We start from the raw sequence: 15,394 nt of genomic DNA on the forward strand, positions 1-15,394 counted from the left end.
TTCCAGCATGTCCACTGGGACTGCAGCACTTGGGGACATTCTAGGACTGGACTGTTAAACCAGAGTCCTGTGATTGGCCGGTGCCCCACTCCCCATCCTGCAGTGTCCGCGAGCCACAGCTCCACTTTAGTTTTTGTTAATTTAATAAACCTTTTTGAACTTTCCTACTGACTGTCTCTCCTTGAATACTGGGTCCATCTGTCCTCGGTTCATGACAATCTAATGTTTGAAAGCTGTTGAAAATGCTGCCTTTATCCATCCATCTGTCCATCAAGAGGCGGGTACACCTTGGACAGGTCGTCAATCTATTGCAGGGCAACATGCTGCCTTTAATACATCCAAAATACAGGGAGCATTTATTTAGCTCAGATTTAATCGCTCCAGGTATGCCAGGTTTCAAACCAGAATGGTTCAGTCATATTAAATCCTGGAAGTAGGTCATTAAATGCACCGATATGCTCTGAAGCAACTTAGCACCATTGTTAGCTAATGTCTGAGTAGTTAAATACATTTTTCCATGCTCTATAACTTGTCTATGAAGTGATCACTTATAACTTTATTTCCAACCAGCAACAATCATCTTAAACGATTCAAAACTGGTAAGACTGAAGGTTGTTATTTGATGCTAATCATAACAGGCCTTTTGTAAAATCTATTTTGACTTGCAACATGAGCAGCATGCATTAAAATGACCCAATGAAGCAAATGCTTCTCTATAACTTTAAACTAAGAGTCTCAGATAGATATACCAGAGTTCAAAATTGTGGAGTTTTTAAGCTGTAAAATATTGAGGAAACCAATAGTGACATTTTTCTTCACATTTATAATTTTTCCTCTGTTGTAAAACAAAAAAAGAAAAAAAAGGGATAGTTTTAATTAATGTCATCCAAATGCTTATTAATATGAACAATTTATTTTTTAAATTTATATAAAAGGTTAAGAACTAATCAAATCAAATTAATAACTCATGCCCCTTTATTTTTCTGTTCCGCACAATAGTGGCAGCATATTAAAAATATTCCTATTTTCATTTTATAGACTCAATATACGAAAAGATCAACACATGTTGCACTTAATGAAAGTGCTTTTTATACAATGTTTCCCGATTTTTAGATTAGCTAAAATAAATTAGGCTGTGTCATGAAATGTACTGTCAGTCATAGATTATTGATCAGTGATTGCAGCTATGGATGAAACAAGCACCTTCTGGCAGTCTGACTTTAAGTTCACATAAAAGCTATTACACATTGAAAAAATAACGTTTTTTTATAAAATGGGTCAGAAGAGATTGGTGTTAATCTTTTGGAAGCAGAAGAAAGTTAGGTTCCATCTTTCCAATAAATCAATTGTAGCTTTGACTCATTTCCCCTTAGAAGAGACAATCATACTTTTAGATGTGAGACTACATCAGATTTGGCATCGATTCACATGTTGAGTTCTTTGAATAGGAATTACCGAAAATTATATATTTAACTTTTTAAGCAATCATAATCATAAATTATTTATATACATATTTACTTACTGTACACCTTTATCACCATAACTGTGAAGGGCTGGATATAAATGCATCTTTAACTAGGTTTTAAAAATAGAATAAAGCTCATAAAAGAGCTAATAGTGAATTGCAATGTAATAAACAGAGGGGGGAAACTAGAGAAAGACTTGTGTCTGCTCACCCCCCTTTTGTCCTCTCTCTCTCTCTGCCTAACAGGACAGACAGTTTTGGACCGATAATGAGAAGAAGTCTCACTAACGCATTGGCTACCTACACTCTCAACGCCCTTTAAATGTGTTGCCAATCTGTGCAGCGTCTGTCCTTCTAGGAGTCTTTACCATTAAATGCCCTTCTGGCAGGAAAAGGTGCAATTCACAGAACCACACACACACACACACACACACACACACACACACACACACACACACACACACACACACACATACAGACCAATCAGACAGATGGAAAAGCTCAAAGTCATTTCAACAGCCCCATTGCTAAATTGACCAGCCTCATTAGTGAGCTGCACACCTGCCAATGTTCATGTTACCACCACTAATTGACAGTGCACAACAAATAAAGCAGTCTGCTTGGGGAATGTTTTGCCAAGGAGTCCACTTGAATCAATCTTACAGCTGCAAAATCAACTGCAGTTGTCTTAAATCACGACTGTAAATTGTGCTTGATTGACACTTAACTCTGTAGCACCTGTGCAGCGCAGACAGCATTATTGCAGCATTTGGTCATGAGCGTTAGACATTTTTATACTCACCACAGTTCCGCTTTCCTCCTTCTTAATGAGGGACAGCATGCTGGTGAAGATGCGTGCACACATGACCAGATCTCTCTGATCCTGTAGGCAGGTGTGAAGCACTCGGAGCACGACGGGTAGCAGGATGCACCGGGACTCTGGAAAGGTTGTCAAGCATCAAAATATAACTCTTGTTTATAGCTAAGTTTTTGTGCAAAGGTTCGTAAAAAAAAAAAAAAAAAAATTAACATATAAGGTACAAGAACTGGGTGTAGGAATATAGATTTGTTTTAACATGTTTCCTTTAAAGTCATAGGGAAACACGAGTGAATAAAGTGAATTTGATTGGTCATGATCAAGATGGCGGGATTGTTGTGGCGGAGAGTTCGCAAGCAAGTTCTCATAAGCATCTTGCTAACCAGTTAGAAACATAGTGCAAGTAGGTTCCCAATGGGAAATTCCATTGGGACCAAGTAGCACTAAATTGGTGACTTAGCAACGACACTGTCAAGGAACGCTATGGACAGCAGAAACATGCAAGAGGAGAAGAGTTTTGTGTCGGAGGTCGTAGATAAGCCTCCTCCGTCATACATTTTTTATTTAGAGGAGGAAAGTGTGGACGAAGCTGTTGTGGAAGAGGACACCTGGGCGGCAGAAGCTTCGTTATGTGTAGAAGGCTTACAGCTGTACACGTTTGAGCCCTTGCCTCGCAACAGTGTCAGTTCTGCTAGCTTTGGCAGCGTTGCTCTGGGACATAACTCAAAGTTAAAGTAAATTATTCTTATTTCAACCGTTGCGTATATTAGCTGCGACATATGACTCAAGATGCTATGACCGAAATAATTTGATTGACAGATGACCATTGATATATGTGATTGGCCAAATTAAGGTGTACAGACTAACATATAATTAACTGGCCTGCATAAGATAATGAAAAAAACAACAACACAGATTTTAAGACAGGATTTTTTTTTTTTTTTTTAGAATTTTTCTAAATTTTGGGATAATATCATCTTATAAAGAGTAAATTTATATACATGTTTAAGACAGAATGTTTTGACATTTCAATATGATTTCCTTATGATTTTAAAGCATTCATGTATTTTGATTTACCTGGGTTAATGTAAAGCTGGCTTTCCACTGTCTTGGAAATGCACTGCAGTTTGACAGGCTCCAGGGGACTGTCTGCTTGGACTACGTTGGGCAGACTACCCAGTGTCTCCCGGACGAAACCGGCCACCTCTCGAACAGTGAAGAACTTCAGCAGCTCGCTGTAAATGGCCGGGAACGTTCGCAGGAACACCGCCTGGATGGATAAAAACCAGGAGTTCTCAGTCACATTTACAAGTTTAATATCATAATTCATACAGTAAATAATACTTTGGTACATTTACTATTTTGGCTAAATCAAAACAGCATGATGAAAGTCTACTGCTGCAAAGAGGAGAGAAAAAGGAGTGTTGTCAGGGGATTCATCACACCAGATGTTAATTTTTACAACAAAGCACACAGCAAATATTCATATTCACTGCTGTGTCATTAAAGAGATATTTTATTAATAAAACCAAAGTCGATCTGCACTACAAAACAAAAAGAGAAAACAACTCAAAGGTGATTTGATTGGAGCTTCTGTAATTTGGGGCTAAGAGGATTCAACAGAACGTTGCTGACCAGAACTTTTTAAGATGATGATTCTCATTAAAACTAAAACACAAGCATGCGCTAAAATGTAGAAATATCACCTTTTATCAACCCTAACCCTAATCCACCCCAAATTCTCAAAGGGTTATTGCTTGTTGAACAGCGAAGGCTGCAGATTCGGTGGGATTAACAGCAGCCTGAGCTGCATCCTCCCACAGGTACTGTTTTGTAGAAAAAGATTAACACCAATTAGAAGTCAGAGTGCAGTAGCAGTCAGAAGCAGAGTGCATCTTTAGGGAGATCTAATTATGTACTTATAAGGTGTCTTGCAAAAAGTTATAAGCCTTAAGAATGTTTAGGTTTTTTCCTGCTAAACTCTTAAAAGAAAATGTATTTTTAAATTAGATTTTTAAAGGATATCTGATGGATAAAAACAATGTAGTGCATCATCTCAGAGGCATTTCTTTTTCAAATAAATAATCTGCAGCATGCATTTGTATCCAACTCTGCTCTTTCATTTACTGGTAAAAGCTCCTTTTGAAACAATTGCAGTAAAGCTTTAAGTTGTTATATGTTCTTCTCTGCAAACTATGCACATAAGGATTTAAAAATCTATGTTTATTTTCTAAAGATCACTCCAATCTTTATTGCCACAAACTATCATCTGAATTCAGGTCTACTTTAAATACACTGGAAATTCTTCAGTAACACTAATTTAATTCAAAAAGATTTGGCTTTCTGTCCTGCTAGAAGGTGAATCTGAAAAGGTTTTTTTAGTTTAGATTTGCACAGTATTTAGCACCGGAATTCTTCCATTATCTTTGCCAATCTTCTTAGTCCCTGCTTTGGGAAAATGATGCTGCCACCACCTAGCTGTAGTAACGCTGCAGGAGGTTTTGGGTGCTCATAGCGATTTCCAGTGTTTGTTTTCATTGCAGTGTTTAATGGGGCCAAAACAAAACAAAAAGTTGCTGTCATTCAATCAGAGCAGCCTCTTGCATGTTTGCAGCATTTCTATCTTCTGATGAAACTGTTCAGTGTTCTGATGCATTGATCTTAGAAATAGGGTTTCATAGGCTACGTTCACACTGCAGCCTTAAGAGACCCAAATCCGATTTTTTGGCCCATATGCGACCTGGATCTGATCTTTTCATGGCATTCTGAACAACACAGATCTGATTTTTTCCAATCTGACCCAGGCCACTTGGCTATGTGGTCCTGAATCCGACACGAATCTGATCTTTTCAAATGCGACCTGGCCGTTCAGACACAGGTCGCATTCATCCGACCTGCACGTCATTAATACCCGACAAATGTCACTATTCTGGGTCTTGCTACGCAGAAGCGGCAAGAAAAACAACAACCATGGCGGACAATGATGTGGAGAGCAGTATTTATGTTTCACCATCTTGAAAAGATTGAGTTTTTATGGTTGGAAAAGACCTCTAGATGCGCTCCGCCACTACCATCCATGTTTACTTCCGTAAAAATAGAGCACGCTGGCCCGTGAAGTCATTGCGTCCTCTACTGCACCAGCGGGACACTTGCGTCTTTGACTGCAGTTCACACAGGAGATCACATACAAGTCGCATATATTTGGAAATATGAACGGCAACGCAAAAAAATAATCTGATTTCACAAAAAAAAAATGGAATTGAGCATCAAGGCCTGCAGTCTGAACACAGCCATAAAGCATAAATTCAGAATGTTGAACTCCAAAGGGCTGTTGTTTCTTAGGGTGTGTTAATACTTTTGCAAAAGACCACAATTGTAATCCAGATAGTGTATTAAAAGCTTAGGGGGGTCTACACAACTCCTTTTTTGGAGAGCTGTAAATTATTCTAATTGTTCAAACAGGAAGAGCGGACAAAAGATCAAACAGGCAACAGAACACAAACACTGAAATAATTTCCTGACAACAGTGTTCAGCCACACAGTCATTTGTTCCCACTGTGTAATTAGGATTATCTTTGGCATCTTTAACTTGCTTGTTTTGGTCTAAGTTGCAATCCGAGAAAGCAGCCGTCCCGCTGTGCGAGCCTCCCACCAGAAAAGGAAAGAAAACAAAGGAATAAAAAAAGAAAAGGAAAACAGTCACCGAAATTTCTAACTCTTGACTTCGGGCTCCTCTGGCTCAATAAAAATCAATTACAGACAGAATCGCAACTCATCACCACAGCATTATCATCCTCCACAAAGAACCCATGGTGTGGTGCATTATGCATTAGCAGGCATAGATTTGTACATACAGAGGTGAGCGTCTTTGAATTTTATTTTTCATAAGGCTTACTGCATGTTTTAGCAGACAGATCTAGACACACACCTGCGTCTGAGCAACTGGACTGATGCCTTTGTTCTCCTGCGAGAGGAAGAAGCAGATGGACATGAAGAGTTCATGGATGCAGACTCTGAACTCCTCCTCATTCTGACCTCCAGTGGCCAAAGAGAAGAGCCGGCGAGACTGAATAATGTACTTGAAGATGTAATCGCTGGCCTGGAGGACAGAGAAAGTTTACAGTTACAGTTTGTTGGTGAAATAGATTATACTTTCATTGTAGCTTTGAATTATTTTGGTTTTAAAGCTTTTAAAGTAAGAGCATCCCTGTACAGGCTGTACAGGTGCTCTCTCTACTTCCTCTGTAACGACCACCTCAGCATTATGGCAGCAATCGGTTTAACATCTGCCCTCATTTTGACCAAATTGCCTCATCTGTGTAACAGCTAACAGTTGACTTTGCTGTTATGTAAGTATTGATAAACTTCAGAGATTTTCTGACTGTTCTGGCGTTCTCATCTACCGCTATGGACAGCCTTTTCTCTTTTAACAGACTATGGCTGACTTTAGGCTATCAGACGTATCAGAATTAAAACAAAATAGTTGCATTCTGGGGATAGATAAGACAAAAGAAGCCTAAATCCTGAAAGTTATATTATGAATACTAACTGAATAACAAAAAGTCCAGCAGAGCTATAAATGAGAAAGTAAAAAAAAAAATCAAAGAATCAAAGCGTTTCCAATGGTTCAGTAAAGGTCAACCTGATTAAAATATTACTTTAAAGGATTTGTAAAGTCATAAAAAATTGGCAAATTTCTTTTATTTGAAGCTTCTGTGCAAAGAAGAGCCAGGTATTCTCCAAACACTGATAAAACCAATGAAAAAACAAGTACATGAAAACACTGTTCTACATCTAGTGATGGATAAATCATAGACTAACAACTTCAATCTTATGCTTAATTCATGTGCATTTATGGAATCATTACATGATTTAAATCTTGAGACATGCACCTCATTCCCCATGACTTTTAGTGGTCTAATAAAGCACAGTATCAGTTGATTACTTCTGTGGCGCAGTGCTGCAGATTTGTCTGCGACGTATTTTCCCCATTTACTGTTTAGCAGCAGACAAGTTGCAGTATATTTCAACATGCATCATTAGAATAAAACGATGAGGATCCTCAGCACCGGAGGCATTGTGTTTCTGCTGATTTAACCTTCTTAGAGCAAGACTGACAGAGGAACCGAATAAGAGACAGAGGAAGCGAAAGTGAGAGAGGATAAATCTGTGTTTCTGTGTAAATGTTGTAATTTCATATGACATATATTCTGAAATGAACTCACTGGCTACCGTTACGTGTGCCTCACCTTGAGGACCTGCTGTATGTGATCCTGGTGTTCGGCGTCAATAATGCGATCCACGTACCATTTCAGGACTTTGATCAGGTCCCTGGGGAAGACATAGACACATCCCAGTTTATCTAAATTTGTAACGCTTTTCTCAAATGGCGGGTAAAAACACAGCCCATGAGGCAATGACGTGGTGTTACATGCAACCCTGTTGCACCCAGTTAATCAACATGGCTGACGCTAATGGTGCAGCTGAGAGTAATGATGGAATATTGAATGCAATAAAAAAATATTGCAGATTAAAAAAATCTACTTTTGATAAAAGCATGATGTGAATAAACCTGATTTGGTCACATTACAGCCAAGAAAATCTGTTTTTTTCACAATTTTTTGTGATATGCTAACAAAAATTAGATCAGTGACATGTGTGAGATACATACCTACTACTACTTTGATAGCTATAGATAAAGTGCAACATCTCCCTTCATAAGCCATTTTAGCATTTAGCTTCTTTGTAAGATGCAAAGTTCGCACTGATGCCGCTTTTCTGCTAAGGGCTTAGAGATTTGACAAAGTAGGGGATAATATTAAAGGGATAGTTCGGGATTTTTGACATGAATCTGTATGGTATCCCCATCACCAGTGTCATGCAATCACACTGACTTACCCCTGGCAGCATCCTGTGAGCAGAGTTCTCGTCCAGTTTTGGTCAAGCCGAAAGTAGTCCAGCAGGTTTGCTAGACCCAGCGAAATAAAACGTTTCTCTTCCCAAAACATTATGTGTTCAAAAGAGTGATATTTTTGCATCCCAAAAACATTGTAGTGGAAAAAGTCACACGTCGTTATCACTTGGTCCTATTTTCTCTCTGTTCGTATCAGTGCGCGCGACACCATGACCTGACAGCTAGGGCCTACTAACCTGACAACAGCCAGATGCATGTCTCGCTCCGCCTAGCTCCTAGCTGGGCGGAGCGAGGCATGCATCTGGCTGTTGTCAGGTTAAGGGCCTACCTGTTTGATTCGCGATTGTTTACTACTGGGGAAGATGTCTGACTACGAGAGCGACGAGGAAAACATCGACTTCCACTTAGAGCCAAAGGGATATCTTTATGAACCCGAGTACACTGACGATGAACTTCGACAAATGGAGTTAGATCGGGCAGAAAGAGAGAGGGTGGACAGAGAGGTGATGGAAGCTGAAGCCGGAGCCGCAGGAGCCTCAGCTGGAGCTGCGATATCCAGGGTGGCCGACAAATCATGGTGCACTTGTTTCAAGTGCGAATTAATGCAGACAGAGGTGGATGCTACTGTTGCCACAAGTGGGATTTAGTAATGCCCGAGATACAGAACCTTTCCATTGATGAGGATGTCGGAGTTGCAGCAGCTGCTGTCTGCATCACAAACAACAGCGACTTCCCTGCCCTCCTCAAAGTTGAGCTTGCTGTCAGAATGACGGCGCTCACTGATACGAACAGAGAGAAAATAGGACCAAGTGATAACGACGTGTGACTTTTTCCACTACAATGTTTTTGGGATGCAAAAATATCACTCTTTTGAACACATAATGTTTTGGGAAGAGAAACGTTTTATTTCGCTGGGTCTAGCAAACCTGCCGGACTACTTTCGGCTTGACCAAAGCTGGACGAGAACTCTGCTCACAGGACGCTGCCAGGGGTAAGTCAGTGTGATTGCATGACACTGGTGATGGGGATGCCATACAGATTCATGTCAAAAATCCCGAACTATCCCTTTAAAGAAGAGTTTGGTATTAGAGCTCATTTAGAAGTTTAATGTCTCACAGAGGACTGTTTTATCTATCATCCATAAGCAGAAAGATTAAGTAATGACTGAAAAGCTTCAAAGACATGGCCTTCACCTGACATAACAATAGTGAAGGGGAGCCTTCATCAGTGAAGGAGCCAAGAGGACCATGGTTACTTGCAGAGAAAAGACCGTTTGTTGAGCATTCTAAATATTTCATTATGAAAGCCTTTGATTTAAGAAATATATGGTGAAATGTCCTTTTATAGTTTACCACATGCTGTGCAGTAGATAGATCAAACTGCTCAGAGTTCAAGGCAAGACAGATGGCAATGAAGACTGGGAAATCATGGAAGGAACCCTGAAAAAGGCTGCAGAAGATTTAAAACCAGGGCAACATTTTAAGTTCCAGTAGGACAATTACCCTGAACATTCGTCCAAAGCAAACAAATGCATCTATTCCCAATAAAATATAAATTTTTTTTGTAGCAAGGTGAAGAATATAAAAAGTGGAAAGACTTATTTGGAACTGCAGCGGAACGAGAGCCTTTTTAGTGGTTCTAGAGAAGATGTCTACAGAGTCTGTCAGGTCAGAGTAAAACAAAAAAAACATCACTTTAAGTTTGCAGTAGTATACAGTCTGCATGTTTTTTGAGGAGTTCAATAATTCCTTTTCCATCAGCCAGGTGGCACCATGAGCATTGAATTCATTCCTCAACTTGACTCAAAGCAGCAGGTTGTACAGAGGCACCTCTCAGCAATGCTGTAGTCTGGTTGTTGTGATATATTAAAATGCAATAAGCAGGAAAGGCTGCAGAACTCATGCTCCAGCTACGTGCTGCTGTTGTCCATAAGCAGCTACGCATGAGGGAACCAGAAACAGAGAATCTACAGACCTGTAGGACAAAGCTCCAGCAAAATGACTCTCAATGTAGGTGTCCATGACTGGTTTGAAGTGCTGGAATTTACTGTCCTGAAGGAGGTTGATGATATGAACCTGGTAATGATAACAAAAAACGGACACATCGTTCTTAGTTTGCATTTCTTACCGTAGTAGCAGCATATGGTTGCAGAGGGAAAATTATGCACGGTTTATAATTTTTTTAAATATCAGACATGCATCCTTATTCAGCCCTCTTTAGAAACTCCTGAGTTGTAATCAAAGCCAAACATTTTGTTGGGGAATAATTATTAGAAGTAGAAATAAATAAAGCCCTCTGTGCACATTTTATATTTGTATTCTGACCTGCTCATTTATTTATTTATTTTTATTTTTTTTACAAGAACAAAAAATTCTCTGAAAATTGTGCATGCAAATTTACTTTTATTTTGATAAGTTTTAAAACCACTTTTCCCTAATGAAAGTCTTTTTGGGAATGAGTTTAGCAGCTTTGCACAGCCAGAGAACAGCCAGAGAACTATATTTTTAGCCTTTCAAGCTCAGTCAACCAGCTTTCTTGATATTACTGATAAAACAACGACAGCAAAAACATCCCAATTTTACTACGGCTGCAGAGTTTGGAACATTCAGATTAAAGTGCAGTGCCAGTTTTCCAAGACACAGAGCAGAAAGGTCCAAATTTAGCCCTTTTTTTAAGTAGTAGCAGATTAAATGGAGTTAAAATACAAATACATACAACCCTATTTTAACTTTTACGAGTATATATTTTCAGAAAATTCTACACAGATCTATTTTACTGTAATGCATCCATTTTGTTTGGTCGTTCATATAAAACAGTAATAATTTAGGCTAGTTTTTGCACTTCTGGAGTCTTAAAATAAAACTCTGTACTACAATATTGTGCATAAAAATTGTATTGTATATTAAAGTATATGAACAATTTATCTGACTGCCTTTTGGGGCCTTTATTGATTCTATGATGTTGTAAGAATTTTGCCCAAACCTTGTCAAGCTTCTTATACTGATCTCAAAACCATAAAAAAGCTAATTTGAAGAGAAGAGTGGCTCACCAGGTGTTTTCATCATATAAAAAAAGTGTGGAAAGAGTGTGTTTATGCCTCAGTGTGAGCCTGATGCATGGAGAGACAGGAGGAGAGGCCTGGAGATCGATCTACCGCCTCTGCTCTGTGAAGCACGAGGACGCCAGGATTGGTTTAGCGAGCTGTGAAGCGTTACATCACAATCTTTCTTTTTAAGTTTGGGTATCTGTACTTGTCCTTTTTGTAGATGGAGAAGATGAGAAGGGGTGCAAAAAATGTACTTACGAGTGAATCAAACACCTTGAGGCTGTATCTCTGAGAGCTTTCATCCAGAATGCCAAAGAGGGTGTCTAAGGTGTCCTGAAGAAACTGATTAATGCAGTAAAGCATACATATATTTACACTTGAGCGTACTGGGTGGATTTAAATTTAATGGGAAACAGAAAAGATAAACCTACTTTGACAATCTCAGACCCGTCTATCTCTTTCAGTTTCGTTAGGCTGTCATTGATCCTCTCGGGGTGGGCTCGCCACTTCAACAGGTCCAGCATGTCACCTTTAAAAAGAGCCAAACATGTATGCATCGAAATAATTAAGAGAGTTACAAGACTTGAAGCTGCAAGTCTCTGTCTTAAGTGAATAAAAACGTAACAAGCAGAGCAAAACTTAACTCTGCTCTCTCAGACTCATTCAATTATAGCCTCAAAACACCAGCGGATCCAAACAAATGACACCGTTCTCTGGTGTGGAGGAATGGAGGAGATAAACAGTTATTTTCCCGAGCAAGGGTCCCCAGACGCTTGGATGAATAAAACATAAGCCTTAAAAAGAAAGCCTTTCAACTGTCTCCTGAGTTTTTCTAAGGCGGATCTTTTGTGCTACTGTATGTGTAAAATCTAACATTGCGTGTGCATGCCACAGTTTGACTAAAAATATTCCTCTAATCTACCTTGTAAGGATCTATCTAACCCATAAAGAACGTTTCAACAACCAGTCTGCTAAAAAAAAAAAAAAAAAAAAAAAAATCAATGCACTTCTTCAGCATCTCAAGTATGTTTACGTCTTCTGAGAAAACCTTCTATCTCATTATGTTGAAAAGGGGACTTTTACACTCCTCAATGGGGAAATAGACATGTGTGTTCATTGCACATTAAAGTTGCATATAGACTGTTTTTTCCTGTTGCAGAGAGCCTACATGGAACAGAGCAGGATACACATTGCAGTGCAGATTTTTATTGCTGAAAGGAAAAGGTATCCAAGTAGTGTAAACTTTGTGGTGGACTCCATGTCTTTTGTTCACAATAAATACAAAAGCCAGATGTTGCTAGGTAGGTACTGTATCACTCTTTCTCCTAATTACTAACACAAAGGCCAAGTTTCCTCTCTTAATATTTACACATCTGTTATTGCAGTCTGACTTGAATAGTTCTATGAAATTCAACCTTACACAGAACCCATTTTCCACTCATATCAACCATTAGATTGAGTTTTTTTTTTTTTATGTTCCTAATAGTTAAAACTCTAGAAATACATATTGCTAGAGGGAATCTGTAAATCCAAGCCTCTCCATCTTTTTCACATTGAGATACATTTCAAATAATTAGAATATTGGAAAACAGTTAAACATTTTTGTTGCTTAGTATTTCAAAGGCAAACTCAAATATATTCTTTACAACAGGCATCACCAACCTCGGTCCTCGAGGCCCGCTGTCCTGCAGGTTTTGGAGGTTTCCCTGCTTTAGCACAGCTGATTTTAATGTTAATCAGCTTTCAATTAAAATCAGCTGTGCTGGAGCAAGGAAACCTCTACAACCTGCAGGACAGCGGCCCTCGAGGAGCGAGGTTGGGGATGCCTGCTTTACAAAATAAGTATTTCAGGCCTGTATTTCTTCTCATTGTAATGATTTCTTACTGATAAATCATTGATTGTTATTTATTAGATTGTTAAATGTCCCTCTAAGAGCAGTGCGCTTGTGCTCTGAAGAGGTTGCAAGTACCCGGTTCCAATCCCACTGCCTTCACTCTGGGTTCCTGAGCAAGACCCTTAACCCAACACTGCTCCCCAAGCGCAACACAATGGCAGCTCACTGCTCCCCAAGGGGATGGGTTAAATGCAGAGAGTTCTTAGCCTTCTCCATTATGAGGTCAATGAAATTCAATTATTATTATGAAAAAAATAATTAATTGAAAGAAAAAACTAATTTAATAATAAAATAATTATATAATAAAATGTATCATATGAAACTAACTTATTTTAACATGAATCGATATTTGGGAACCCCTGATCTAGCCTGGGTCAATAAGCTACACAACCATGGGGATAACTGCTAACTGGACAGATGTTGAGAAGGTGAGCAATGGCTCTCTCCACAGGGGAGATTAGCTACAAATAGTATTTTCGTAGGAAGCTTGCTGTTCTAACTGCTGTATCCAAGAATATATTTAAAAACTACAGGAAAAAAAATCTCACCCTTAAGACAATTTAATCCTGTAACTTTGGATAAAAATCTGTGTTTTTAAGTTGATGATGCTTTAAGACAGCTGGTGAGAAAATAATTTTTACAGTAGGAGGGAGATTTTACAAAAAAGTTAACAATAATGTTGGATTGTTTGTGATGCTCTTCTAACCACCTGCATTAATTTGCTGTGCTGCAGACTTGTCTAGCTTGCACATAAACACGATAAACAAGTGGACACACCATCCTCTACGACTAATTCATGCACTGCATCTCCAAGAAACAGAAGCCTCAAAACTCGGTAATCAAGTCTAAACATGCCAACTAAAATTTGGAAAAAAAATCAGAAGTGAATCCCTTACCGTTCTGTGTGAGCTTGGTGGAGCAGAGGAAGCTGGTGATCCAGAAAGACTCTTTGGTGCCTTTCAGTGTCTGATTGTTTGAAGGAAGATTGACTTTGGAGAACGGCAACTTTAGGTAGCGGGTACAGTCCGCAAAGCTGGTGTTCTCCTCACACTAGAGAAACACAATAGTACAAAATAATGAGCTAAATGAGCTAACTGTATAACAAAGCTAAAGCAACAGAACAGCCAAAATGTATTTCTGCGATATAAATTAAATGCAGGAAAAGCAATCTGTATGCAATTTGGTATAAGAGACTTAAAGTTGAGGTTAACACCCAGTTTAGTATCTGGAGATCAATATTTGCCTCTATAAAGCTTAAATCTAGTATAAATCTGAGGCTTTGATTCTTTAGTCTATTTCGGGTCTGAGTAGAAACTAGGCCAGTTTCATTGAGTTTCTCAGCAACTATCCATCTGACATTACAATGGGACTTCACCCATTTAATGGTGGGAGTATGCAAAGCTAATGAAGTTGGCTTGAAAAATAGGCAGAGCACAAATTTAGGGACGGACAAAACTAGATATTGTGTTATCAGACAACAGTGTAGATTAGATTAGATTCAACTTTATTGTCATTACACAGGTACAGGTACAAGGCAACAAATTGCAGTTTAGGTCTAACCAGAAGTGCATTAGCAGCAAGTGCAGGATAAATAATGGTTCCATATATACAGGACATGGGTTGGACATGCAGTACAATAACCTTGTTTTTTTTAGAGGGCTAAAATTGCTGGAGGTTTGTAGATCTGGCTAAGGAGAAACAATGTAGTCTTCAAAAATTTGCTGTTATGGTTCTGCCCTTTTGGGAGTGTTTAGTTTTCAGTTACAGTATAAGTTGTTCTGTTTTGTTGATTTTTGGTTTATTTTCCATTATATCAGGCAGTCATTAGTTACTCTATGTTACCCCCTTGTGCTTGTTTCCTTTCCTCTTTGCTTCCTTCTAGTAAGTTCCAATCTCAATTATTCCATGTTCAGCTCATTAGCCCATCCTTGTTCTGTTTCCCTTATATACTCCACCTCTGCACTCACTCAGTGCTGGTTCCTTTTTGTTGTTTAGTTGCTTCGTCATCTCTGGCTTCCCACTTGAGCTTTTCCTGATGTTTTCTGGTCCTTTGGTTCTTGAATTTAGCCTCAGTTCTATCGTTAAATCTACAAGATGAACCTCTGCATGCAGATCTTTGCATTTGAGTCTTCTAAACCTCCACCGAACGGTGACATTTGCACTCACGACATAGTAGCAATGGCTTTTAATAGAAGACGTTTATCTATTTTTTATTAGTTCTGTAACACCTCAAACTCTGAATGTGTGAAACTATATG

The 15,394-nt window shown here is 38.9% G+C and overlaps 1 protein-coding gene across 1 annotated transcript in view; it reads right to left on the bottom strand.

Annotated features, from left to right (window-relative positions):
* The window catches only part of dock4b (dedicator of cytokinesis 4b), a 114,647-nt gene that overhangs the window by 50,299 nt on the left and 48,954 nt on the right, over positions 1-15,394 (bottom strand). Inside the window, exons 16-23 of the mRNA XM_038286511.1 lie at positions 14,034-14,187; positions 11,674-11,771; positions 11,501-11,584; positions 10,171-10,271; positions 7,532-7,613; positions 6,211-6,381; positions 3,360-3,552; positions 2,268-2,404 (exon numbers count right to left, since the gene is read on the bottom strand). Of these exons, the coding sequence (XP_038142439.1) occupies positions 2,268-2,404; positions 3,360-3,552; positions 6,211-6,381; positions 7,532-7,613; positions 10,171-10,271; positions 11,501-11,584; positions 11,674-11,771; positions 14,034-14,187 (1,020 nt within the window). The remainder of the gene's footprint in view (positions 1-2,267; positions 2,405-3,359; positions 3,553-6,210; positions 6,382-7,531; positions 7,614-10,170; positions 10,272-11,500; positions 11,585-11,673; positions 11,772-14,033; positions 14,188-15,394) is intronic.

Source organism: Cyprinodon tularosa, unplaced genomic scaffold (genome assembly GCF_016077235.1).
Source record: "Cyprinodon tularosa strain WSP-4 unplaced genomic scaffold, ASM1607723v1 ctg227, whole genome shotgun sequence".
In the NCBI taxonomy this organism is placed as follows: Eukaryota; Metazoa; Chordata; class Actinopteri; order Cyprinodontiformes; family Cyprinodontidae; genus Cyprinodon; species Cyprinodon tularosa.